This window comes from Saccopteryx bilineata, chromosome 1, assembly GCF_036850765.1.
Source record: "Saccopteryx bilineata isolate mSacBil1 chromosome 1, mSacBil1_pri_phased_curated, whole genome shotgun sequence".
Lineage (NCBI taxonomy): Eukaryota > Metazoa > Chordata > Mammalia > Chiroptera > Emballonuridae > Saccopteryx > Saccopteryx bilineata.
The window spans coordinates 94,873,506-94,899,707 of record NC_089490.1 but is presented as its reverse complement, the minus strand read 5'-3'; the positions used below and the strand labels follow the sequence as shown (position 1 = coordinate 94,899,707).

Here is a 26,202-nt window from a genome sequence, read left to right as displayed (position 1 = left end):
TAACCTGTCACTTTACCCTTTTCCTGACCCCCAAAGAACCAGGACCTGAGTGACCAGTGTCCCAACATCACTGCCTTGCTGCCCTGTCCACTCTTCCCTACCCCTAGCCAGAGGTAATGTCTTCCTCTGCTCTCTTGTGTCATTTTCACAAAAGTCCAAGACCTATGGCAGTGGGACAGGTTGAAGAGAAACCGGAACTTCCTCCTAGGAGGAGCCCTTCCTGACCAGAAGTGAGTGGGATGAGCCTCATACCATCTTGCATTGCCCTTCTGATCTCACTTCCCTAGAGAAAGGCCTGGCCAGATGATTTGCCTCTCCTCAGGGAGTGATAGGACTGCAGAACTGGCAAGAAGAAAAGAGTTCAGGAGAGGCAAAGTTTACTTCTGGAAATCACTATCCAGAGTACCAGTGATGCTGATGTCTTTCCACCAGCTCCTGCCTAACCCTTTTTGCCTCAATCATTGTGATATGCAGGCCATTTCCCCCATTTCTCATTAAATTCTCTTAACTTCAAGACTGGCCCCCCCATTCATTTGTGCAAACCCCCCCCCATGCTTTTTTTTTTACAGGGACAGAGAGAGTCAGAGAAAGGGATAGATAGGGACAGACAGGAACGGAGAGAGATGAGAAGCATCAATCATCAGTTTTTCGTTGCGACACCTTAGTTGTTCATTGATTGCTTTCTCAAATGTGCCTTGACCGCGGGCCTTCAGCAGACCGAGTAACCCCTTGCTTGAGCCAGTGACCTTGGGTCCAAGCTGGTGAGCTTTTTGCTCAAGCCAGATGAGCCCGCGCTCAAACTGGTGACCTCAGGGTCTGAACCTGGGTCCTTCTGCATCCCAGTCCGACGCTCTATCCACTGCGCCACCGCCTGGTCAGGTTATTCTGAATATTAAGAAGGAGCCTCGTGCTCCTCACCTGGGGGAAAGGAGGCAATTCTTTTAAGATACCATAATGTGGGCATAGCTCCTTTCAAGAAGTTTCTCCTTCCTATATAGAGCTGCCAGACATCTATTATGTCTTCTTTCCCCATTTTTCCAGGTATCTAGCCTGCCTCTGGGCCTCAAATTCCCTTCTGTAAATCTCCATCTGCCCTTTTTCTTCATACACACACACACACACACACACACACCACATTACTACAGTGATTCCTAATATAAACCAGGAAGAGAATTTTATAATTAAGTAGTCACAGCCTCTTGCCTGTGATGACAAACATTGGTACCTTTTATGCACCACAATCCTCTGCCCCATCCCTGCAGGTTCTAACTCATTACTCTCTTGGTCCTCTTACTTCTCACCCCTCCGTCATAATACAAGGAGAAGGTTAAAATCCCTTTCTCTCCTCTTCAGTTCCAGAGAGGGCTAGGATGTGTGTGTTTGTGTGTTGCTTTTGTAGTCTTTAAGTATCTATGCTCACCATCCCTACCCTGACTCCAAGCTACCCTCCAAGATAAATTATAAATAAACCACTAGCATGATTGGCCCACAGGGACTAAGGTTGGGATAATCTCCTGATTAATGCATCCAGGGGGACAGCCTCTCTAGCTAGTTACCTTAGAGTTCTGTTTCCATCCCATGGTACAGAACCTAGAATAATAGAGTGATTGTCCATGGAGTTTGCAGCACATGCTCTGTACGTAGTTCCTCTTTCTACATCTCTGTTCTGTGTGAGCCCTGAAACTCTGCTAGATCTAAAGAAACAGTGTTCTGCTTTGCCAGAAAAAGGGATTTGGGAAGACAACATAGGGAAGAAAAGCCATAGTGACAATGCATTCTGATGGCTGGACAGATGCAGATCATGTAGGGTTGAGGAGGGGGTTGTGACAGTGACGGGCCAGGCATTTTTCCTTCAGTACTCAACTCAGCCTCTATTCCTTGGGAGTGACTGCAAGGTGGCAAAGACCTCCCCACCGCAGCCCATAACCCTCCTACCTTAGCTATGGTTCCAAGGATCAAATCCAGGAAGGCAAAGAGGGAAAGGAGTATTGAGTTACTGTGGTCACCCAGAAGCACTGCTCCCTTGGTGTGCCACACAGCTGGAACCTAAGTGTTCTGTCAGGCCAGCACTTGCAACTCACACAAGCTGTGAGCTACAAAGACCCAGGTGTCCAGGGTTCAGAGTTGGCTAGCTATGGCCTGCCCCAGGGGCCCCTTCAAACAGCTGTCACCGGAGAACCTCTCCAGCCAGTTACTCTTGCCAGGCCTCAGGTCTGGCTCCAGGGCTCACCCAGCCTCCCCAGCTCCTGCTCTCTTCCTTCCTTTCCTTCCCCCTTCCCATCCTCCCCAGAGCTTCACCTACTCAGGACAGCCCCACCCAGCTCTGCAGGGCACATCCCATAATAATCCTCCTTGCTAGCCCCCACCCCCCAAAAAAGGAGAGGCGGCCATCCCATAATAGCCACCCACAGGAGACATTCCGCGGTGACTGCCCCCTCCCTGCAGAGCTGCCGGGAGCAGCCATCCCATAATAGCTGGCCGCTTGTGTTTTACTGGTTACGGCTGTGGAAGGAGCTGGAGAGGAAATAGAGGGGAGGGGGAGGGGAGGAGGACCCAGAGCCCTCACTTTGGGTAAGGGAAGGGGAAGGGGAAGGAGACTGGTCCAAGGGAATAGGGAGACACGGGGACCCCGCGGAAGTGGGAGGTGTGGTCCACTGGCTACTACAACACCCTACTTTGGGGCTTTCTCCCCATCCCTAGGGGCTGCCTTTTCCCCTCAGGGCCCAGGAGGTGGCTGCTAGTTGGGGGAGATGCCTAGGATGGGTTGAAGTGCCTAAAGTGTGTGTGCGTGTGTGTCGGGGGGGGGGGGGTGCTGGATTTCAGGTGTTCCCTTTGGGCCGTTTTAGAGAGAAGGCAGACCTTAGAAAAGATGGCAAGAGAGTAAGGCGGGGGTTGGGGGGGTAGAGAAAAGCCTCTCAGACCCTCCCCATTCTGCACTACCATCCCATAATAATCCCCCCAGCCCCAGTCCCCCTCCCACACACGACATCCCATAATATCTTATGGAGAAGCAGTCCCTGCAGTAGGTACAAAGAGCTATCCCATAATATGCTCCCCCACCCCCACTCGTCACACCCCCCCAACTTGGCCCCCCCTCAGTCACATGCAGCCGGTGCCATCCCCCGCTGCTCCCCCCTCTGGCCACCGAAGGCCTTGCCAGCCCATAATACTCTTGCCTCTGGTCGCAGGAGGCCTCCAGCCCATAATATTCCCTTCCACCACTACCCCCCCTTCCCGCCCCGCACCCCTTCCTCCCGCCTCCAGTTGGAGCCGGGCCTCACCAGCCCATAATATTCCCCAGTCTCCTAAGGCTGTTCCAGCCCATAATACTCTCCCTGTCTCCTAAGGCCTCTGCATCCCATAATACTGCCAGACGCCTGACCTGTGGGCCAAACCCCAGCCCGTTCCACACATCGAGGCTGTGTCAGCGCCGCCAGTCTCCCTGCTGTCCCTCCCTCCGCCGTCTCCGGCGCTCAGCCTCCCAGGCTCTCTCCCGCCCTCCTGCCCTGGGCCCCTCTCCCGACCCCACCCTGTGCCTGCCTGGGCCCTGACTTCCCCTCCAGCCTCCTCTCTTGCCCTTTCTCCTTTGCTTGGTTCTTCATCCCATGCCCCCTCTCCTTTCCCTTTCAGGCACTTTCCACCCACTCCTCTGTGTGTGGGTGGACTTGGGTCCAGTGGGGAGAGAGTGCCCCCAGAGGGCAACGGGCCAGTTACTGCCCCTGAAAACTGTCTACTTGACCTAGCACCATGGAAACTTCCCAGCCTGCCTTGCTCACCCATGCCCTGGCCCTAGTTCTGATTGCTGGCAGAGCTCTGTATGGGTGAGGATTCACCTGGGGCTCTTCCTGTCCTCTAGAAACCCTCCCCTTGGGCATCACAAACAGACTTTACCAATGGCACTTCCTCCCTACATTCTTGTGGGAAAGAACTCTCCTTTCTGGATGCTTCTCAGGTGCCTTTCAAGGGTGTGCTCATTGACCCTCACAACCCAGTAAGTAGGTATTATGATCCCCATTTCACAGAGGAGAAAACAGGGATTCAGAGGTTAAATAATTGCTCAAGTCCCATTGCCAAGAAATATCAGAGCTGAAATGAGTACCTACATTTGTCTGATTTTAAAGTTCAGAGAGCCTTTGGATTCTCCAAGACCCGTGTAAGGAACTTTACTTCTTAATGCTTTCAGTGCTCCCCTGGAAAGGATAGCATGTTGAGAGTTACCCAGCCTCCCTTGTCTCCAGGGTCTCCTGAAAGAATAGAGAAGGTGTGAATTTTAACTTCTCCTTATTTCTTCTACAAGACCCCAGGTAGCAACCTGCAAGAATGTTCCTCAAGATAGTTCAGGGCCAAGAGAAAAGCATCTCTGCCCTTTGGGATCCTTTTCTTCTGCCTTGGTTCTCCTGAATTTATTTTAAGATAAATGATTCCTGCTTCCCCAACTACTCTCGCCATGTGGTGGGACCATTCTACAGAGGAAACAGACTTTGTGGAGAACCCAGGGGAGTTCTCCTCTTTGGTTTAGTTGATGGACAATCAAAAGTGCTACTTTGGAGATATTAGGCACATCCTCACTGAAGGAGAGGAGCCACAGTCAACTGCACAAAGGCTGAGCCATCCTGCTTGTGTGTGCCCCAGCCACACTGTGTTCTGCACAGTGGCCTTAGGCAAGTGGAGAGGAGGAGACAGGTGTACTGTAGGTTGAGTGGGTTAAAGCAAGAAGGAAGAACTGGCAAAGGGGGCAGAGATGGTACAGCAGATCCAAGGTGAGAGGTGCATTCGAGAGAGGTGACTTACAAAGGGAAGGAAGAAGAAAGGAAAGTAGGGAAGGGTGGATATCATCAAGGCAGGAATGAGAAAACATGAAGTAAAAGGAAGGAGAGATCCAGTAGGATGTTTGGGAGTCAAGTTTTAAGATCTTAGCTTCTCCAGGGTGTTTCAGCTATAAAATGGGGTAATAATCATCTCTAACTCAGAGGGTTATTGAAATATATAAGATAATGCATTTTAAGTATATACTAAATTGAGATCCAGGCATACAGAGAGTATTTGAAAAACTTGTTAACGTTCTTCTCCCTCCATTTAAGATTTTCTTGTCTTCCTCCTTTGGGTTTTCCTGAACTTCAGCTGGGGTAACTCCAGGACATGGGCTCTGGATTGCCCACATCTTGTCTCCATCATACAGTTCACTCAGTAATTGGTGAATCCTGTGAAACCAGTATTGGCCATAGGTTTTCTTAAACTTCCCCAGCCTGTTACATGTCAAGTTCTGGTCATTCCTCCTCTGCCTGCCTCATCTCCTTAATCTATTCTTGTTATGGAAACTCTTGAGGTATACTGAATGTGTGGAAACAGTCTACCAGAGACTAAACACCAGAAATTTCATATCGGAGACAACCCATTTCCACAGGCCACAGTCACACTTTTCCTGGACTATTGTAATAGCTTCCTGAGTAGTCTTCCATTCTCCTTAGACTCTCTCCACCTGATTTCCAACTGTTTATCCCACACAGTATATCATGGTGAGTAAAACCTTACTCAAGAAACTTCAAGGGCTTCTCATTGCCCACTGAATTAACTGCCAACACCTTACCCTGCATTCTTGCATCTTCTGTCTTGAATGGTAATTATTGTTGATTTGTTCCTTGGTACCCACTAGGTAGTAAACTACTTCACAGCAAGACCCACTATTCATCATTCAATAAATATTTATTAAGCACTTCTTTTGTACTGAGCACCATTCTAGATGCTGAGAATGCATCAAAGAACCAAACAAACAAAAATCCCTGCCCCCAGTGAGCTTACATTCTACTTGGGAGATAGAGAAGACAGATAATAAACTATAAAAATGATAATAAATTAGTAAATTATATAGTATGTAGAAGATACTTGATATGTGGGTCTTAATTACTTTAGAATTCATTCACATATCTGCATATAAAAATAGTCATAATTTTTAAAAATTGTGTACAATTCCGTTTGGATAGTGCAATGTGCTGAGACTTTGGACTAGGGCAGGGGTCCCCAAACTACGGCCCATGGGCCACATGCGGCCCCCCCCCCCGAGGCCATTTATCCGGCCCCCGCCGCACTTCTGGAAGGGGCACCTCTTTCATTGGTGGTCAGTGAGAGGAGCCTAGTTCCCATGGAAATACTGGTCAGTTTGTTGATTTAAATTTACTTGTTCTTTTTTTTAAATATTGTATTTGTTCCCATTTTGATTTTTTACTTTAAAATAAAAAATATTTTGTTCATAGTTGTTTTTTTTTTATAGTCTGGCCCTCCAACGGTCTGAGGGACAGTGAACTGGCCCCCTGTGTAAAAAGTTTGGGGACCCCTGGACTAGGGTGATGTCTAGTGTTCCCAGGGTCGGAAGGGAACGGGTCCTGAACTCTAAGGATGAAGCAAGATGGAGCAGTTGTTAACCACCAGGTCTCTTCTACGCATCAGGAGATAAGGGCCTGGTCCAGGACTCTAACCTCCCACCAGGTGGTGGAAGGCGGGGACTTCAAGGCTATTGAGGAGGAATTTGGGTCAATTCTCCCATCTGACCACCAGGGGTCATTTTACCCCTGTAAATCACCGTCTGGACGGATCACATAAAGAAACAAAAGGTTTATTCTGAACTAAAACACACAGAGACACACAGGAAAACTGTGCACGTGCTTAAACACTACACTACACACACACACATGCATGCACGCATGCACAGAAATGCATATAAGATACATGTATGGCAACAACTCATTCTGGCTATTGACGCTGGTCAAGGGGGAAAAAAGCAGTAGGTGGGGGAAAAAAAAAGCAGTAGGTGGCCCGTAAACCAGTCTTCCATTTCCCTTGCCTCCACCTTGCTAAGAACAGCTAGCCTATTTCTGTCCCCCCATAGCACTCTAAATTCCCTGCAAACTCCTCTTTCCTGGCTGTGGCACAGTTCCTTTTCCCTCCTTGGAGAAACCCCACCCTCTCCACCTGAGTGTTTGTGTGACCAGTGCCACCCCCACCTTAGGGTAGCTGCTCCAGGAACCCTAAGGTACTGTTCCATTTGGTGAGCATCTACTACTGTCCCCCACTCACCCCAAACCCCAAGGCTTAAGGACTACAATTAGCAATTGATTTGTTGAGCATTGCTCTCTCCCACAGCAATAATAATAATAAACAATGTATATAATGCCCTGGGAAGAAATTACATATTAACTCTAATACTTTAGTATATTGGATTGGCAAGAAAGATTTTTGATTGTCACACATAGAGAGCATTGTAATTGTTTTGAAGGACTTCTGTCAGTGTTATGGTTTTTCCTTTTGATATTTGATATCAGTCACATTTAGGTTACTTTAGAAGCAAGTTGTACGTAATTTTGTTTGTAACTGTTAGTTTAGGGTCAATTTTAACGAGTGCAGAAACAAACATTTTCAGCATATTTTACTTTTTTATTTCCGTAAAGGAAAGAAAGCTGCTGAGGCTCACAAAAAGATATGTGAAGTTTATGTATTGATTGCATAACAGAACGCACATGTCAGAATTGGTTTTTAAAATTCTGTTCTGGCCTGACCAGGCGGTGGCGCAGTGGATAGAGGTTCGGACTGGGGTGAAGAGAACCCAGGTTCGAGACCCCGATGTCGCCAGCTTGAGTGCAGGCTCATCTGGTTTGAGCAAAAGCTCACCAACTTGAGCCCAAGGTTGCTGGCTTGAGCAAGGGGTCACTCAGTCTACTGTAGCCCCCTGGTCAAGGCACATATGAGAAATCAATCAATGAACAACTAAGGAGCCGCAGTAAAGCTCATCTCTCTCCCTTCTTTCTTTCTTTATTTATTTTTATTAATTTTTTTTTTTTTTTTTTTTTGAAGCTGGAAACAGGGAGAGACAGTCAGACAGACTCCCGCATGCGCCCGACCGGGATCCACCCGGCACGCCCACCAGGGGCGACGCTCTGCCCACCAGGGGGTGATGCTCTGCCCATCCTGGGCGCTGCCATGTTGCGACCAGAGCCACTCTAGCGCCTGAGGCAGAGGCCACAGAGCCATCCCCAGCACCCGGGCCATCTTTGCTCCAATGGAGCCTTGGCTGCGGGAGGGGAAGAGAGAGACAGAGAGGAAAGCGCGGCGGAGGGGTGGAGAAGCAAATGGACGCTTCTCCTGTGTGCCCTGGCCGGGAATCGAACCCGGGTCCTCCGCACGCTTGGCCGATGCTCTACCGCTGAGCCAACCAGCCAGGGCCTTATTAATTTTTTTATTATTAATCCTTAGAGAGGAGAGAGAGTGAGAGAGAGAGAGAGAGAAGGGGAAAGGAGGAGCAGGAAGCATCAACTCCCATATGTGCCTTGACCAGGCAAGCCCAGGGTTTTGAACCGGCGACCTCAGCGTTCTAGGTCGACGCTTTATCCACTGCGCCACCACAGGCCAGGCGTCTCTCCCTTCTTGTCTATCCCTATCTGTCCCTCTCTCTGTCTCTGCCAAAAAAAATAAATAAATCTGTTCTCACTCAAAGTTTTCCAATGTTCCAATGGAGAGTTTTCACTCAAAGATGACCAATGTTCTGGTCGACCTACTGAAGTTGATGATGACCAAATCAAAGCCATAATTGAAGAGAATCATCATATAACTAACTGTTCAAGAGATTGCAGAGAGGTTAAATGTATCACACACAATTGAAAATCACTTAAAATGTCTTGAACTCACTAAGAAGCTCGATATTTGGGATATTTGGGTTCCGCAAGAATTGAAAGAGACTCACTTAACAGAACAAATCAATATTTGCAATATGCATTTCAAGCGCAATGAAACCGACCCTTTTTTGAAAAGAATCATCACTGGTGATGAAAAATGGGTCATCTACAGTAACATCATTCGAAAACAATCATGGTCCAAGCGTGATGAACCAGCACAAACCACATCTAAAGCTGAGTTGCATCAAAAAAAAGTCATGCTGTTAATTTGGTGGGATTACAAAGGTGTTGTGTATTTTGATCTGCATCCAAGAAACCAGACAATCAATTCAGATGTTTACTGTCAACAACTAATGAAACTGGATGAAGCAATCAAAGAAAAACGGCCAGAATTGGCAAACCGCCAAGGAATTGTGTTTCACCATGATAATGCAAAGCCTCACACATCTTTAGTAACTCATGGGAAATTATTGGAGCTTGGTTGGGAAGTGATGTCACATCCCCCATACAGCCCTGACCTAGCACCATCTGATTACCATTTATTTCATGCAGGGGTCATGCTAATCTTCTCTGTATCATTCCAATTTTAGTATATGTGCTGCCAAAGCAAGCACTGATTGCCATTTATTTCGAAGTTTGCAAAACTCTTTGGTAAAACTTTCACAAATGATGATAACCTTAAATCGCACTTGATTCAGTTTTTTGCTGATAAGGACCAAAATTTCTATGAGCGTGGAATCATGAAGCTGCAAGAAAGATGGCAAAAGGTCATTGAACAAAATGGAAAATATATAATTGATTAAAGTTTATTCTTTGTATAAAAAATGAGTTTTATTTCACACTACAGAACCAAAATTACTTTCTTGCCAACCCAATAGGTATGGCTCTCAAAATGTGATCTGGGGACCGACTCTTTGAGGAGTCCACAAGGTCAAAACTATATTCCTAATACTACTGTCATTTGGTTTTTTAATTTTTTAAAAGTTTTTATTGATTTTATAGAGTGAGAGAGCAAGAAGTATCAACTCATAGTCACTTCACTTTAGTTGTTCCTTGCTTGCTTGTCATATGTGCCTTGACCAGCAAGCCCAGAGTTTCAAACCAGCAACCTCAGCATTCCAGGTCTATTTTCTATCCACTGTGCCACCACAGGCCAGGTTCATTTGTTCTTTTCACTGTCATTATCTCCCAAGTATATAGTGGGGTTTTCCAGAAGCTTCATAAAATTATGATGATATCATTGCTCTCACAGCTAATGAAATGTGTACTTGTGTATGTTTGTTTTAAAAACTTTGTTTTAATTTCTTATTTGGGGCCTGGCCAGTTGGCTCAGCAGTAGAGCATCGGCCCATCACGTAGAAGTCCCAGGTTTGATTCCCAATCAGAGCACATAGGAGAAGCTTGCTTTCTCCACCCCTCCCCTTCCTCCTTCTCTCTCTCTCTTTCCTCTCCTCTCACAGCTATGGCTTAAATGGTTTGAGCAATTTGGCCCCAGGTGCTGAGGATGGCTCCATGGCCTTACCTCAGGCACTGAAATAGCCCGACTACTGATCAACGGAGCAGCAGCCCCAGATGGGCAGAGCATCATCTATAGGGCAAGGGTTGGGAACCTATGGCTCTCGAGCCAGATGTGGCTCTTCTGATGGCTGCATCTGACTTGCAGACAAATCTTTAATAAAAAAATAATAACGTTAAAAATATAAAACATTCTCATGTATTACAATCTATTTATGTCCTACTGCTCATGTTCATGGTTGCAGGTGGCTGCAGCCAATCACAGCTGTCCTCCGGGACAACACCAAATTTTTATTGGATAATGTGTAATGTACACGGGTCGTTGTATGGCTCTCACGGAATTACATTTTAAAATATGTGGCGTTCATGGCTCTCTCAGCCAAAAAGTTTCCCGACCCCTGCTGTAGAGGGTTTGCCAGGTGGATCCCAGTGGGAACACATGTGGGAGTCTGTCTCTCTGACTTTCTGCCTTCCTGTCTCTCACTTAATAATAATAATAATAATAATAATAATAATTTGGTATCAAAAGAACAAAGTAAGCAAAAGTTCTTTAGGGTTTGAGACCAAAAAGTTGGATAACTGCTATTTTAGTATTAAGAATTATTTCCTTTAAAAAAAAAAAAAAAGAATTGTTTCTTTATTCTAGATAAAGCAGTGTGTGTGTGTGTGGGGGGGTTACTTAGGACCTAGAATGGAGGAAGTCTTGAAAGGGAGTTGGAGTGTATGAATAAGAAAAGATCTAGAAAAAAAAGAAAAGAAAAGATCTAGAAAGGGCAACAGGGACCAAGATTTTGGAGGAAAAAAACTTCTCACAGTTTTGCCCTGTCCCCAACCATCCCATGTTAGAGGTCAAGTCTAAATTGTTACAAGACTTTAAACAAGGAGACCTGGCCCTGGCCGGTTGGCTCAGTGGTAGAGCGTTGGCCTGGCGTGCAGGGGTCCCGGGTTCGATTCCCGGCCAGGGCACACAGGAGAAGCGCACATCTGCTTCTCCACCCCTCCCCCTCTCCTTCCTCCCTGTCTCTCTCTTCCCCTCCCACAGGGAGGCTCCATTGGAGCAAAGATGGCTCGGGAGCTGGGGATGGCTCCTTGGCCTCTGCCCCAGGCGCTAGAGTGGCTCTGGTTGCAACAGAGCGATCCCCTGGAGGGGCAGAGCATCGCTCCCTGGTGGGCAGAGCGTCGCCCGCTGGTGGGTGTGCCGGGTGGATCCTGGTCGGGCGCATGCGGGAGTCTGTCTGTCTCTCCCAGTTTCTAGCTTCAGAAAAATACAAAACAAAAAAAAACAAAAATAAACAAGGAGACCTGGCAGAGTGGTTCAGTTGTTTAGAACATTATCCTGATACACAAAGTTTACTGGTTTGATCCCCAGTCAGAGCACATACAAGAATCAACCAGTGAATTCATAAGTGGAACAACAAATTGATATTTTTCTTTCTCTTTTCTCCCTTCTCCTCTCTCTCTAAAATCAACACATGAATTTAAAAGTTTTTTTAAAGAATAAAACCAATTTTGTCCATATCCAGCAAGCTCTTGTATTATGCCTCAATTCTGGGGAAAAGAAGCCCAGGTGGAAATGAAATGTGATGGCATCTTTGGCCCTAAGGCTGCTGTGGTCAGTCTAAATCCAGGATACCCATTTTATGTTTCATCTACCAGCTCTCTGCAGTGTTTCAAGTCCCTGCCTCTGCATTGGCAAGATCACAGCATCACTTCCTACAGGCTGGGGAAGGGGTCTTTCCTATGCTTACCATCACCACCAATTTTTTTCTTTAAAGAAGACATTTCCACCAGCACTCCACTCCTCCTTCCTTGTGTCTCTTGTTCTCACACTTTGCTACTTCTGCATTTATAAACTGAAGTCGCCAACCAGAAATCCAAGTGTCTGATCCACCTCCCTCATGTACGCACCCTGAAAATCTGCACCCCCTGCAAGTCTTCCAGTGTGAGAGGCGCGAGGGGATGGAGATGAGTGTAACTGCGCTAGGACCAGATGTGCGTTCAGAGGACAGAATTCTCCGAGCACTGGGTGAAGGGCGTCCCGGGACTGGAATGCCTGAGCAGTCCTTGGCTGGCGGCAGCAGGTCTGGTGGTTTGCGAGGTCTCAGCGGGCTGTTGGGCTAGAGATCCTCCATTCCCGATGGTGGCTGAGGTCCTGGGCCGGAGAGGAGAGCCCAGGACGCGCAGGGTGTTGCGGAAACCCTCGGCGCTGAAGTAATACACCAGCGGGTCCAGCACGCAGTTGGCGCCGGCCAGCAGCACCATCACCATCAGCACCCGGCGCACCTGATCGCGGGCCGCCTGGCTCGCCTCCACTATGTTGCTCCGCAGCAGCCCGTAGACCGCAAGCGTGGCGTTGTAGGGCACGAAGCACAGCAGGAAGATGACCAGGTTGACCAGCAGGAGACGCACCGTCTTCCGCCGCCGCTGGCTCCGCGTGGCGTCGGGCCGCGCCAGGGTCCAGAAGACCCGGCCCGACGAGTATGCCACGGCCACCAGCGGCAGCAGGAAGCCCAGCGCCTCGGCCAGCAGCATGAGCGGTAGCAGCCTGCCCTTCCACAGTTCGTCGCTGAAGCTCTCGAAGCACAGATGCACCTGGCCGAAGGCGGAGATGCAGGGTGAGGGCTTGTGCACGAGCACAGTAGGCACTGCGAACACTAGGATGAGAGTCCACACGCCCAGACAGAGCAGCCGCGCCACGCGGGGCCGCCGCAGATGGCGCAGCCGGAGCGGGTGCACAACGGCGATGTAACGGTCCACGTTGATGAGGGTCAAGAAGATGCAGCTGCCGTACATGTTTATCTGGAAGATGGCACCCGCCATCTGACACAAGAGTTCTGAGAAGGGCCAGTAGTGCAGCGCGTAGTAGGAGAGGCGCACGGGCAAAGATAGTGTGAAGAGCAGGTCGCTGGCAGCCAGGTTGCACATGTACACGCTCACCACGGAGTGCACACGCAGCGCGCGCAGGAAGACCCAGAGGGCCAGAGCATTGAGCGGGAGCCCTGCTGCCAGCACCACGCTGTAGACCACCATGTGCAGGTGGTGGGTGGTCCGGTAGTCAGGGCACGGGAGAACCGGGGTTTTGGTAGAAGTGTTGGCAGAGGAGTTGGCCAACATCGTGCCAAAGTGTGCTAAGGAGCTAGGGTCTGGGCATCATGGGGCACACCAGGGTCCTGGCATGACATTCACCTCCAGAAGAGGGCCTGGAGGCTGCACAGAGACCGTCCCAAAGCAAGCAAGAGGCAGGGCATCTGAATGTGGGCTACCGCTGCAGGACAGATGGCTGCCAGGAGGCTGGATGCCTTTGGTCACCGCTTCATCATGTGGGGCCTGGAATAGGAAGGCAAGCCAAAAATCAAGATGATGCAAAGACAGGGCAGAAGACACAGATATTTTTAACTAGCTAAACTGGCTAAAGCCTCTTCAGTCTTTTCTCAGCCTCAAATCTTTTCCTCACCTTCCATCCTGCCAGAGTAGCTTTCTGCAGCAGGGCTGTATAGCGCAGTGTCAGACTGCCTGGGTTTAAATCCTGGCTTTGCTAATTTGCCTAACTTTTGTCCTCAGAAAAGTGACTTAATTTCTCTGAACCTCATTTTCCTTACCTGGGGTTGGGGGGGCAGCTCTTTCATGATACTTTTAGATTAAATGAGATGCTATATGTAAAGTGTTTAGGCTTTCAAAGGCATGTTCCCAGCAGTGAACAAAACACAGGCCTTGCCCCCACCTATTTTTCATTCCACTGGAGGGAGACAGGTAATAAAGTGCAAGTAGCCTGACCTGTGGTGGCGCAGTGGATAACGCCTTGACCTGGAATGCTGAGGTCACCGGTTTGAAACCCTGGGCTTGCCTGATCAAGGCACATATGGGAGTTGATGCTTCCTGCTCCTCCCCACCTTCTCTCTCTCTCTCTTCTCTGAAATGAATAAATTAAAAAAAAAAGTGCAAGTAAACAAGTATTAAGTCAGGTGATGACAAATGCTATGGAGCACCTCTCCTGTAACAGGTGCTCTGGTGGCTCCCCATTATCTAAAGAATAAAGTTCAAACTCCCAAGTACAGTACAAGATCCCAGTCTCACTTATCACATTCACTGTTGTTCCTGTGTGGGCTGGGTTTGTGCTCAGAGCGCCCTGAGTTCACCTTGGTTATTTGACTAAGTTCCTTTATCTATAAAGTGGGGATAATAATATAACAGGGCTTTCATAGGCTGATCACATAACTGCACCACCCTGGCAAGGCCCCGTGGGTTGAGATTTTCCAGGTGCTCCCCTGGAGAGTCTGACTAGGGAGCTTCCCAGATGGAGTTCTGTGAAAGGGGGGATAGTGGTTTGGTAGTGAGGGCTCCAAGGGGACCCTAAACCTGGAGAACAGGGTAGTGACATGAGAAAGGACCACAACTGCTGATGAGGCTGCTGGAGGGAGCAGACTGCAGCAGCTGCAGCCCATGGGCAACAACTAGCAGACGAAGGCAATGGCTGTGAGGTAGGGGATCATCTTCAAGGGTACAAGTTAGTGGCCTTAAATATATTCAAATGTTGTATAACAATCACTATTTTCAGAACTATTTCACCATTCCAAACAACTTTCTACCCATGAAATAATAACTGCCCTTCCACACCACCTCTCCTCTCCTGCCACTTCCCTCTATTCTACTTTCTGGCTCTATGAATTTTCCTGTTAAGATGCATGAAGTTGGCTTGACCTGTGGTGGTGCAGTGGATAAAGCGTCGACCTGGAAATGCTGAGGTCACCGGTTCGAAACCCTGGGCTTGCCTGGTCAAGGCACATATGGGAGTTGATGCTTCCAGCTCCTCCCCCTTCTCTCTCTCTGTCTCTCTCTCTCCCTCTCTCTCTCCTCTCTAAAAATGAATAAATAAAATTAAAAACATTAAAAATAAAAAGAGCGGCCCTGGCCAGTTGGCTCAGCGGTAGAGCGTCGGCCTGGCGTGCGGGGGACCCGGGTTCGATTCCCGGCCAGGGCACATAGGAGAAGCGCCCATTTGCTTCTCCACCCCCCCTCCTTCCTCTCTGTCTCTCTCTTCCCCTCCCGCAGCCAAGGCTCCATTGGAGCAAAGATGGCCCGGGCCCTGGGGATGGCTCCTTGGCCTCTGCCCCAGGCGCTAGAGTGGCTCTGGTTGCGGCAGAGCGACGCCCTGGAGGGGCAGAGCATCGTCCCCTGGTGGGCAGAGCGTCGCCCCTGGTGGGCGTGCCGGGTGGATCCCGGTCGGGCGCATGTGGGAGTCTGTCTGACTGTCTCTCCCCGTTTCCAGCTTCAGAAAAAAAAAAAAAAAAAAAAAGAATTTATCTTAGGCCCTGGCCTGTTAGCTCAGTTGGTTAAGAGCATTGTCCTGAAATGACAAGTTTGTGGGTTCGATCCCCAGTCAGGGCACGCATGGGAAGCAACCAAAGAATGCATGACTAAGTGGAACAACAAATGAATGCTTCCCTTCCCCCTCCCCTTTCTCTCCCTTCCTCTCTCCGTCTCTCTAAAAATCAATAAAAATTAAGCCCTGGCCAGATAGCTCTGTTGGTTGGAGCATCATCCCGGAGCACAGAGGTTGCTGGTTCGATTCCCTAGTCATGGCACATACAGGGGCAGTTGGATGTACCTGTCTCTTTCTCTCTCTGCCTCCCTCAAAAAAGAATTACCTTAAAAAAATCTTTTTTGCCCTGGCCGTTTGGCTCAGTGGTAGAGCATCGGCCTGGTGTGCAGGAGTCCCAAGTTCGATTCCTGGCCAGGGCACACAGGAGAAGCGCCCATCTGCTTCTCCACCCCTCCCCCTCTCCTTCCTCTCTATCTCTCTCTTCCCCTCCCGCAGCCGAGGCTCCATTGGAGCAAAGATGGCCCGGGCGCTGGGGATGGCTCTGTGGCCTCTGCCTCAGGCGCTAGAATGGCTCTGGATGCAACAGAGCAACGCCCCAGAGGGGCTGAGCATCGCCCCTTGGTGGGCATGCCGGGTGGATCCCGGTTGGGCGCATGCGGGAGTCTGACTGCCTCCCCGTTTCCAGCTTCGGAAAAATGAATAAAATAAAAACAAACAGAACTAAATGGGGCTTAAACATGCTAAAAAGCAAATAAAACCAGGCTTTTTTCTTGACACATGTCCCACTTTCCATGATCCTTTGCTCCAATTACACCAAACTAATAATTTTGCACATACCTTATGTTTTTAGGACTCTGTCTTTGTATGTGCTGTTTCCTCAACTTGGAATGAACTTCTTCCCATTCTCCAACTAGTACACTCAATCATCTCCTAGGACTCTGTGAAGCCTTTCCTGATTCCCTCCCTTCCCACAAGGCAAATGTGGTCCCCTCACTGACACTTCTACTTGGTGTGGAGGTTTGTCATAGTTTTTTCCACCCAGACTATAATTAGCTGTTCATCTGCACCTCCTATTAGACTATGAGCTCCTTGAGGGAGGGGCTGTGGACTGTGACTTATTCATGTTTGTATCACCAGCACCTACCTCAATAAATGTTGAGTGAAATAGCTGTCATTTACTGAGCGTACACCATATCCCAGGGTATTTTATATGCATAATCTTTTTTTTTCTTCCAACAGCCTTCTGAGGTCAGTGTTTATTCTCATCTTTTTTAAAAAGATATTTTTCTACGCCTGACCTGTGGTGGCGCAGTGGATAAAGCGTCAACCTGGAATGCTGAGGTTGCCAGTTCAAAACCCTGGGCTTGCCAGGTCAAGGCACATGTGGGAGTTGAGGCTTCCTGCTCCTCCCCCCTTGTCTCTCTCTCTCCTCTAAAGTGAATAAATAATTAAAAATAAATTAAAAAAAATATTTTTCTAAAGTGAGAAGTCGGGAGGCAGACAGACTCCCGCAAGCGCCCGACCAGGATCCACCCGGCATGCCCACTAGGGGGCGATGCTCCACCCATTTGAGCCATTGCTCTGTTGCCAACGAAGCAATTCTAGCGCCTGAGGTGGAGGCCATGCAGCCATCCTCAGCGCCTGGGCCAACTTTGCTCAAAGGGAACCTTGGCTGTGGGAGGGGAAGAGAGAGGGAGAGAGAAAAGAGAGGGGGAGGGGTGGAGAGACAAACAGGCGCTTATCCTGTGTGCCTTGGCCAGGAATCAAACCAGGGACTTTCACACCTTAGGCCGACGCTCTACCACTGAGCCAACCAGCCAGGTCCTTATCCTCATTCTTACAGGAAAGGAAACAGCGCAAGAACTCAGTCAGCGAGGAGTGTAGTCAGTATTTAAACTCAAGACTTCCCGTCTCCAAAATCCAAGCTGTCTGGTGCTAATTCCAATGAGAGTGGATGACTGGAGACGAAGATGGATGCTGTACAGAGCACCTGCTCTTTTACAAATGCCTGTATGAAATCTGTGCCCATAAACTGTTTTACTTCATTTGTTTAACTGAAATACATACTTTTTAAAAAAGATTTTATTTATTCATTTTATTATTTATTTATTTATTTTGTGGCAGTGATAGTCAGAGAGAGAGGGACAGACGGGAAGAGAGAGAGATGAGAAGCATCAATTCTTCGTTGCGGTTAGTTGTCCATTGATTGCTTTCTCATATGTGCCTTGACCGGGCGGCTACCCCTTGTTCGAGCCAGCAACCTTGGGCTCAAGCTGGTGAGCTTTGCTCAAACCCGATGAGCCCACGCTCAAGCTGGTGACCTTGGGGTCTTGAACCTGGGTCCTCTGCATCCCAGTCCGACGCCCTATCCACTGCGCCATGCCTGGCCAGGCTGTTTTTTGTATTTTTTTTTTTTTTTTTTGCATTTTTCTGAAGCTGGAAACAGGGAGAGACAGTCAGACTCCCGCATGCGCCCAACCGGGATCCACCCGGCTCGCCCACCAGGGGGCGACACTCTGCCCACCAGGGGGCGATGCTCTGCTCATCCTGTGCGTGGCCATGTTGCGACCAGAGCCATTCTAGCGCCTGAGGCAGAGGCCACAGAGCCATCCCCAGCGCCCGGGCCATCTTTGCTCCAATGGAGCCTTGGCTGCGGGAGGGGAGAGACAGAGAGGAAGACGCGGCAGAGGGTGGAGAAGCAAATGGGCGCTTCTCCTGTGTGCCCTGGCCGGGAATCGAACCCGGGTCCTCCGCACGCTAGGCCGACGCTCTACCGCTGAGCCAACCGGCCAGGGCCGTTTTTTGTATTTTTGTTGTTGTTGTTGTTGTTTTTCCTTTTTCTGAAGCTGGAAACAGGGAGAGACAGTCAGACAGACTCCCGCATGCGCCCGACCGGGATCCACCCGGCACGCCCACCATGGGGCGACGCTCTGCCCATCCTGGGCGTTGCCATGTTGCGACCAGAGCCACTTCAGCGCCTGAGGCAGAAGCCACAGAGCCATCCCCAGCACCCGGGCCATCTCCGCTCCAATGGAGCCTTGGCTGCGGGAGGGGAAGAGAGAGACAGAGAGGAAGGCATGGCGGAGGGGTGAAGAAGCAAATGGGCGCTTCTCCTGTGTGCCCTGGCCAGGAATCGAACCCGGGTCCTCCGCACGCTAGGCCGACGCTCTACCGCTGAGCCAACCGGCCAGGGCCTGTTTTTTGTTTTGTTTTGTTTGTTTTTTTTTGCATTTTTCTGAAGCTGGAAACAGGGAGAGACAGTCAGACAGACTCCCGCATGCGCCTGACCGGGATCCACCCGGCACGCCCACCATGGGGCGACGCTCTGCCCACCAGGGGGTGATGCTCTGCCCATCCTGGGCATCGCCATGTTGCGACCAGAGCCACTCTAGCGCCTGAGGCAGAGGCCACAGAGCCATCCCCAGCGCCCGGGCCATCTTTGCTCCAATGGAGCCTTGGCTGTGGGAGGGGAGAGACAGAGAGGAAGACGCGGCAGAGGGTGGAGAAGCAAATGGGCGTTTCTCCTGTGTGCCCTGGCCAGGAATCGAACCCGGGTCCTCCGCACGCTAGGCCGATGCTCTACCGCTGAACCAACCGGCCAGGGCTGTTTTTTGTATTTTTAAAGAGAGAGAGAGAGACATGGAGAAGGAGAGCTGGAGGAGAAAGAGAAAATTGAGGAGCATCTAATCATAGTTGTTTCATGTTAGTTGTTCATTCATTGCTTCTCATATGTGCCTTGACTGGGGGACTTAAGCTGAGCCAGTGATCTCTTGCTCAAGCCAGTAACCTTGGGCTCAAACTAGCAACTTTGGGCGTCGGGCCAGCAACGTTGGGCTCAAGCCAGAGATCTTTGGGCTCTATCCAGCAATCTTGGGATCATGTCGATGATCCCACACTCAAGACAGCAACCCCACACTCAAGCTGGCAGGCCTACGCTCAAGCTGGATGGGCTCATGCTCAAGCTGGATGAGCCCATGCTCAAGCCCACAACTCGGGGTTTCAAATCTGGGCCCTCAAAGTTTCAGGTCGACACCCAATCCACTCTGCCACCACCAGGCAGGCTGAAATATACACTTTTTAATAATCCACTTTCTTCTTTCTCTCATTTCAAATACTGGTAATATGGGCTCATCTCTCTTTCACACACACACACACACAAATATGCCCGTCCTTACAGTTCCCACTTACCTACTTAAGCACTTAGCTTGCAGCTTTGGACTCCTCAGATTGTTTGTCTATTTGTTCTATTTCCCCAACTAGACAGTAAGACCCTGGGGTGGGGACCACATCTTCCACTGCTTTTCTCCTCAAGCTCACTCACACTTCAATCTCTACTTAGCACATCCATGTGGTATTTGTTGGCTGCCTATCAGGATATCTTCGCCCTCCCCCATGTTTACTCATTTTGTAATTCTGTTATGACATCTCTTACATCAATCCAGTCAGCTAACCTCTTCTTCTTTTTTTTTTTAACAACTATTTTTTTGTTTTATTTGTTTTATTATGTAACAGGCAGGGAAGCAGAGACAGACTCCTGCATGCTCCCTGACCAGGATCCAACTGGCAAGCCACCTACCTTTCCATTGCTTGGCAACTGAGCTATTTTAGCACCTGAGGCGAGGCCATAGAGCCATCCTCAGCGCCCATGGCCAACTTTGCTGGAACCATTCAAGCCATGGCTGCAGGAGTGGAAAGGGGAAGGGGAGGGGTGGAGAAGCATATGGTCGCTTCTTCTGTGTGCCTGGACCAGGAATCAAACCCAGGATTTCCACATGCCAGGCCAACACTCTACCGCTGAGCCAATTGGCCAGGGCCTTTTAAAATTTTTTTCAACTAACCACTTATTACATTACTAACTATCTTGCCCACATGTATAACTCACTTTGTAAAAAGTCATGTCCCTTAAAAGGCCTGTTTGGAAAAGTTCCCATTAAAATGTCAATGATAGTTCACTATAATAAGAGTAACATTTTATCTTTTTTTTTTCTTTTTTTTTTACAGAGAGGGATAGCCAGGGACAGACAGGAACGGAGAGATGAGAAGCATCAATCATTAGTTCTTCGTTGCGGGTTGCAACACCTTAGTTGTTCATTAATTGCTTTCTCATATGTGCCTTGACCTTGGGCCTTCAGCAGATCGAGCAACCCCTTGCTCGAGCCAGCAACCTTGGGATCAAGCTGGTGAGCTTTTGTTCAAGCCAGATGAGCCTGCGCTCAAGCTGGCGACCTCGGGGTCTCGAACCTGGGTCTTCCACATTCCAGTCAGACGCTCTATCCACTGTGCCACCGCCTGGTCAGGCCATTTTATCATTTTTAACCATTACTTGAAAAAATCAATACTTCTTACAACTAGGAGGCACATACTAGACATTGAATGAGTGAATGAATAATTATTTTCCAAGAATTCCAAGTCTTTCTGTTGACAAAGTTACAATGTTAAATTAACCAGAATGTGCTATATGAGCTGCTACTTAAAGGTAAAGTTAGGAATCCTTTAGTAAAGCAGATGTACGCAATGCTCTCATTCCAAAAGAAAGAAGTCCATGAATTTCTTTATAGTGGAGCCTATTTGTCGAAAAGTCAACCCTTTCTGACAGACTTATACAAAATGACCCAGGCTGAGCATTGAGAGGCCCCTGTCCTGGTCCCCATCCCATTCGCTCGCTTCCCTGAAACCTGGGCACAGGGCCAGGACAGATGGCAAGATAGGAAAACTGCCAAAAAGGAAGGCAAATAGGAAATGAAAGGTGGGTTCTACATGTGAAGAAGGGGAGGCCCTGCCTTCTCCCCAGCCCCACCTTGAGGAAGAAGTCAGGTTGTGAGGGACATTAGGAAGTGAAGAAACAGCAGCCACCTCAGAAAGGAATGGACACCATTTCATTTCACCAGGGAGAAGGGGGGGGCATGGCATGGAGACCTGCACAGGCTCCGCCACCACGACACACATGATGTGGTAATGTAAGCGTACCAGCTCCACACACATGCCCATGCCAGGACACACAGAGGGATAGATACACTAAGAAAGGCACACACAAGATTCCTAGTCATATGTCAATCAGTGTCGCTGCATACCCTGTAACACACAGGTATGCATGGAGGAATGGACAACCGGCCGGTCACAGGAGGAAGGACAGACACAGCACAGTCCCGCCTTAGGGACTGTGTCCTTACACAGCCACAGAGTCAGGCCGCTCAGGAGCACACACCCATGCAGATGTGCACAAACCGATCCCCAAGGCACTGAAAGGCTAAGAAAGCAGCAAACACACAGAAGCTGCCCCCTCCCCCATTACCTGACCGCACACCACTGACAGCAGAGCGTGTGCAGCCACTTTCCTCCTCCCTGCATCCCTCTTCTTCACCCTCGCACATGCACTTCCAGGCCCAGCTTCCTTATGTCCTTAGGGACTCTTAGACCTGTCCCACTGCCCTCTGAGCTGGGCTGGGCACCACAGTTCTTGGCTGATAAGCCGGATGGACAGGGCTATTTTCTGCCACAGGCAGCAAGTGAGAGAGAGTAAAAGTGGGCAGGAAGCTAGATCATGATCATTCCCTCTCTCTGCTCCACACAACCCGCCAGCAGTATCCACCCTTCTGGCACCTGACCAGCAGTGCAGTGGCTGAAGACAAAGGAATAGGTGATTCAGGACAATGATGGTGGCAGAGAGGGGAGAGAAATACCTCCTCTGTCCAGTTGTCCTTTCTGCCACCCTCTCCAGGAACTTCTCCTCTTTCCCACCCACACATTCATCAGATGACTTGCTCTCTTCACTAGCTCTCTTCTCCTCTTTTTAGTAATTCATATATTTTAGAAGTTTGAAAAGAAGGAATCTCAGATATTCTTCTCCTCCTTGCTCCATAGATCAGCTCTACAATAATATCAACTTCATATCAGATTCTGAAGTCCCAGCCACTGTGTCCCACCTACTACAGAGTGTGCTCTAACAAGCCTTGTGAGCTCAGCCCACTTCCGATGCAGCATTGAGAGGATGTACCCTGAGCACACAGAGGGGCTTAATTTTAAAGACCTCTCGGTATCTGCAGATTCAGACTCCCCAAACAGATCCAAACTCTGCTGAACCTTTGGGAGAAGCTTAACACAGTCTAAACTCTAAAGGCTCTGTGAAAAGCTGACCCAGAGCTGCTTTGGGAACACAGACGAATCCTGATCATCAGCTTGTGCTGCGTCTGAGGGTTCTGTGGTGTGGAGATAGTACTAGGTCATCGTGGTGTCCTGCCCGAGGGACCACGCTCTTTCCAAGGAGAGGTGCCTCTTTGATTCAGCCCCCAGGGGGTAGTCCTGTTCCATCTCCATTCTCCCTGGTCCAGGCCTGTTCTTCTTGCTCCAGCCAAAACTCCTGCCCCAGTCCCCTGGCCCTCACCTGTCTCCTCCTGCCTCAGGCATTCTGAGCTCATCTCTCCCATTTTTTGTGGAAAAAGGCAAAAAGGAAAGGCAGCCCACAGCTGAATAACTGGTTTCCGCCCTGGCCGGTTGGCTCAGTGGTAGAGCGTTGGCCTGGCGTATAGAGGTCCCGGGTTCGATTCCCGACCAGGGCACACAGGAGAAGCGCCCATCTGCTTCTCCACCCCTCCCCATCTCCTTCCTCTCTGTCTCTCTCTTCCCCTCCCACAGCGAGGCTCCATTGGAGCAAAGATGGCTCTGGTGCTGGGGATGGCTCCTTGGCCTCTGCCCCAGGCGCTGGAGTGGCTCTGGTCGTGACAGAGCAATGCCACGGAGGGGCAGAGCATCGCCCCCTGGTGGGCAGAGCGTCGCCCCCTGGTGGGCGTGCCGGGTGGATCTCAGTCGGGCGCATGCGGGAGTCTGTCTGACTTTCTCTCCCCATTTCCAGCTTCAGAAAAATACAAAAAATAAAAAAAATAGGCCCTGGCCGGTTGGCTCAGCGGTAGAGCATCGGCCTAGCGTGCGGAGGACCTGGGTTCGATTCCCGGCCAGGGCACACAGGAGAAGCGCCCATTTGCTCCTCCACCCCTCCGCCGCGCTTTCCTCTCTGTCTCTCTCTTCCCCTCCCACAGCCAAGGCTCCATTGGAGCAAAGATGGCCCGGGCGCTGGGGATGGCTCTGTGGCCTCTGCCTCAGGCGCTAGAGTGGCTCTGGTCGCAACATGGCGACGCCCAGGATGGGCAGAGCATCCCCCCTGGTGGGCAGAGCATCGCCCCTGGTGGGCGTGCCGGGTGGATCCCGGTCAGGCGCATGCGGGAGTCTGTCTGACTGTCTCTCCCTGTTTCCAGCTTCAGAAAAAAAAATGGAAAAAAAAATAAAAAAATAAAAAAATAAAAAATAACTGGTTTCCCCAGCGTGGGGATGTCACCTCCCCACCTGCACCTCTCCCTCCACCCTACTTTCAAGAGCAGGGAAAAACAGGAAAGGAAATCCAAACCAAGAGAAATCACTCAGACAAAGCTGTTCCAGCCATGTGCTCTGAGTGTCTTATATGTGTCTTACCTTGCTTGGGGCCTGGCTGGGTCCTGCCTCAGAGAGTCTCCTGCAGCCTTTTGGCCTCGTTGGCCTCGCTTTGAACTCTGGGAGTGCCGAGTGTACATGACTGGCTTCTGCCCTCACCCTTTTTGCTGCCTCCTTCCCCGTGGGCCTGGCCACACAAGAAGGCTTTTGTGTGTGGGGGGCACTCTAGGGGCAGGCAGGCAGGGAGAGCTGACAGCATCAGGCATAGGCAGACGGAGCTGGGCTCTAGCGTCTGAGTGGCCAGGAGGCGAGTCTTACAGGTATAAGTTCATTTTCTCCTCAATTCTGGCCTCCATCTTCCCTTCTTAGGGTTACAATTTCAGTTCACTCTAAATGGAGCCAGAGATACAACCAGGTGGGAGATCCCCTTCTTTCAGAGAGGCCCCCTAAACACAGGTAAGAGGAAGGCAGCTGCCCTCACTGGTATGATACGAAGGTATCACAGGACTTGCCCGCCCTCAGGTATTTCCCCCACCAATACTCAAAGTCTGAAATGTCACCCTTTCACATCACCCATGAGACACATTCTATCAAGGATATAGGGACATTAGAGATCATCTTGTCTAATCCTCTTATATACATGTACACATTGGGTTAAGGCAGTGTTTTTCAAAGACTATTAAAATAAAATGCCCCTTGGTTAGCTGGGAAGAACAACCATAAGAACACTTTTGTGGCCTTGGCCGGGTATCTCAGTTATCTCAGTTGGTTAGAGCATTGCACGGATACACCAACATTGTGGGTTCAATCCCTGGTCAGGGCACATACAGGAATCTCTCTCTCTGTCCCTTTCTCTCACTCTCTAAATCAATTTAAAAAAAATTTAAATACATTTGTGCACAGTAAACTCACTCATAGAGTTTAATCAGGGAAGTTCATTGTCATCTAGCAGAGGGCCTGGTCCTGGGAGGTGAGTGGGCATGAGGGGTTACGTATTAACTGAGAGAGGGAAAAGGTTGGAAATTATCCCCAGCTGACCCTCTTCGGTGGCCCTAGAAAGCCCAGGGTTCAGAATGACAGTGAGGCCTAAGGGGTGAAGGGGAGAACACAGCCTCCTGAGATGCCCTGTGGGGCATCAAGCTTCAGGGGGGCACTCCATAGTGTGTCCTCTGTCTGGTGAGGTCTTTCTGCCTGATGCAGTCCCTCTTAGGTTTTTCCTCTATTCAGAAAGATTTTCCAGTGCCCATGCCCAACCGTCACCTCCATTCCCATCCATATCCCCTATTTCTAAAGACTGCTGCTGCCCCTTGTGCCCCCATGAGGTTCAAGCCCACCTGTGACACCCCCATACCTGTGCTCCCTGTCGAGCTCTGCCGCTGCCCCAAGCTGGCTTCCGCAGCCTGCTCTGGGCTGGGCTGGGCTGGGCTAGCAGGACCTGCTCCGGGGCGGGTGGCGACACACCCACATGGGCCAATCCCAACAGATTCCAGCTCCTTGCACTCACCCAGCCCCACATGCACGGGGAGACAGAGGAAGAAGCAATGCCCTCAGCGGTCTTCACAGACTGGCCAGAGAAGAAGCCCCAGCAGATAATGGCACTCAATTCAGCCACAACTCTGGCCAACTAATGATTTCCCCCACCCATCAATCACGCACTCCTTACAGTTTCCGGGAAGCCTAAACGGCACACCCACTGATGCGATGACTAACCCACCAGCCTTTCGATTTTCTCAGCAGTTCCCCTTGGGTGTCTCTCTTGGATCCCTGAAGGTGGTTTTGCTTTGCCACTTGTGTTTTTGTACCTCATCCTGCCTAAGGCCCCTCTGCTTGCCAGGGCTGCTGCGGGACCAACTCTCACTGCAGAGCGCACACACTCCATCACAGCGGTGATGGTTTCCGGGCTGGGTGCTACCTCCGTGCTAGGCGCTTCCTCCTCACTCTGTCTCTCCTAGGCTTTGAGCTGGGGGTTGGGGGGCAGAGAGCTAGGATGACAGCCGTTTTTCTGTACCCTTGTCTTTTGCATTAGCAGGGCTGGGCACATTATTCATGTTCAATACACAAAAACAAGTTCAAGTTTTTGAGGGGTAAGTGAAAAAAGATATTGTGATCCAATGAGTTTGGAAAATGCTAGCTTAAATAGGTTTCTCTGTTACAGGGCTTCTCAGAGCCTTGAACATGCTATTAAAAGATTGGCCATGTATTAATAATTGAAGCTGGGTGAAGGGAGCATGGGAATGCATGATACTATTCTATATATTTTTGTAAGTGTTTGAACTTTTCCAT

At 49.7% G+C, this 26,202-nt stretch overlaps 1 protein-coding gene, 1 long non-coding RNA gene and 1 pseudogene across 11 annotated transcripts; all 3 read right to left on the bottom strand.

Moving 5' to 3' along the window:
- Nucleotides 1-5,684: 5,684 nt before the first annotated feature.
- Nucleotides 5,685-8,008, bottom strand: LOC136319965 (uncharacterized). The gene is made up of 2 exons (XR_010728247.1): nucleotides 6,330-8,008; nucleotides 5,685-5,996 (listed from the first exon to the last, which is right to left on the bottom strand). It is a non-coding gene; the product is annotated as an uncharacterized lncRNA (long non-coding RNA).
- A 120-nt stretch (nucleotides 8,009-8,128) lies between these two features.
- Nucleotides 8,129-25,555, bottom strand: LPAR5 (lysophosphatidic acid receptor 5). Of its 10 annotated transcripts, none has more exons than XM_066260893.1 (3): nucleotides 25,420-25,511; nucleotides 13,953-14,086; nucleotides 8,129-13,505 (listed from the first exon to the last, which is right to left on the bottom strand). In XM_066260893.1, exon 3 carries the CDS (start codon nucleotides 13,290-13,292, stop codon nucleotides 12,177-12,179), a length of 1,116 nt encoding a protein of 371 aa, XP_066116990.1. In that variant the 5' UTR covers nucleotides 13,293-13,505; nucleotides 13,953-14,086; nucleotides 25,420-25,511; the 3' UTR covers nucleotides 8,129-12,176. The 10 variants fall into 10 exon arrangements, with proteins under 10 accessions (XP_066116990.1, XP_066116970.1, XP_066116941.1 ...); XM_066260873.1 differs by lacking the exon at nucleotides 13,953-14,086 and adding an exon at nucleotides 23,962-24,308 and having other exon boundaries at nucleotides 25,424-25,511; XM_066260844.1 differs by lacking the exons at nucleotides 13,953-14,086; nucleotides 25,420-25,511 and adding exons at nucleotides 23,962-24,365; nucleotides 25,271-25,413.
- Nucleotides 9,177-9,277, bottom strand: LOC136321701 (U6 spliceosomal RNA; annotated as a pseudogene).
- Nucleotides 25,556-26,202: the final 647 nt, after the last annotated feature.

Bases quoted from the DNA above. Each gene is read 5' to 3' on its own strand.
- LPAR5 (XM_066260901.1), bottom strand. From the start codon at position 13,292: ATGTTGGCCAACTCCTCTGCCAACACTTCTACCAAAACCCCGGTTCTC.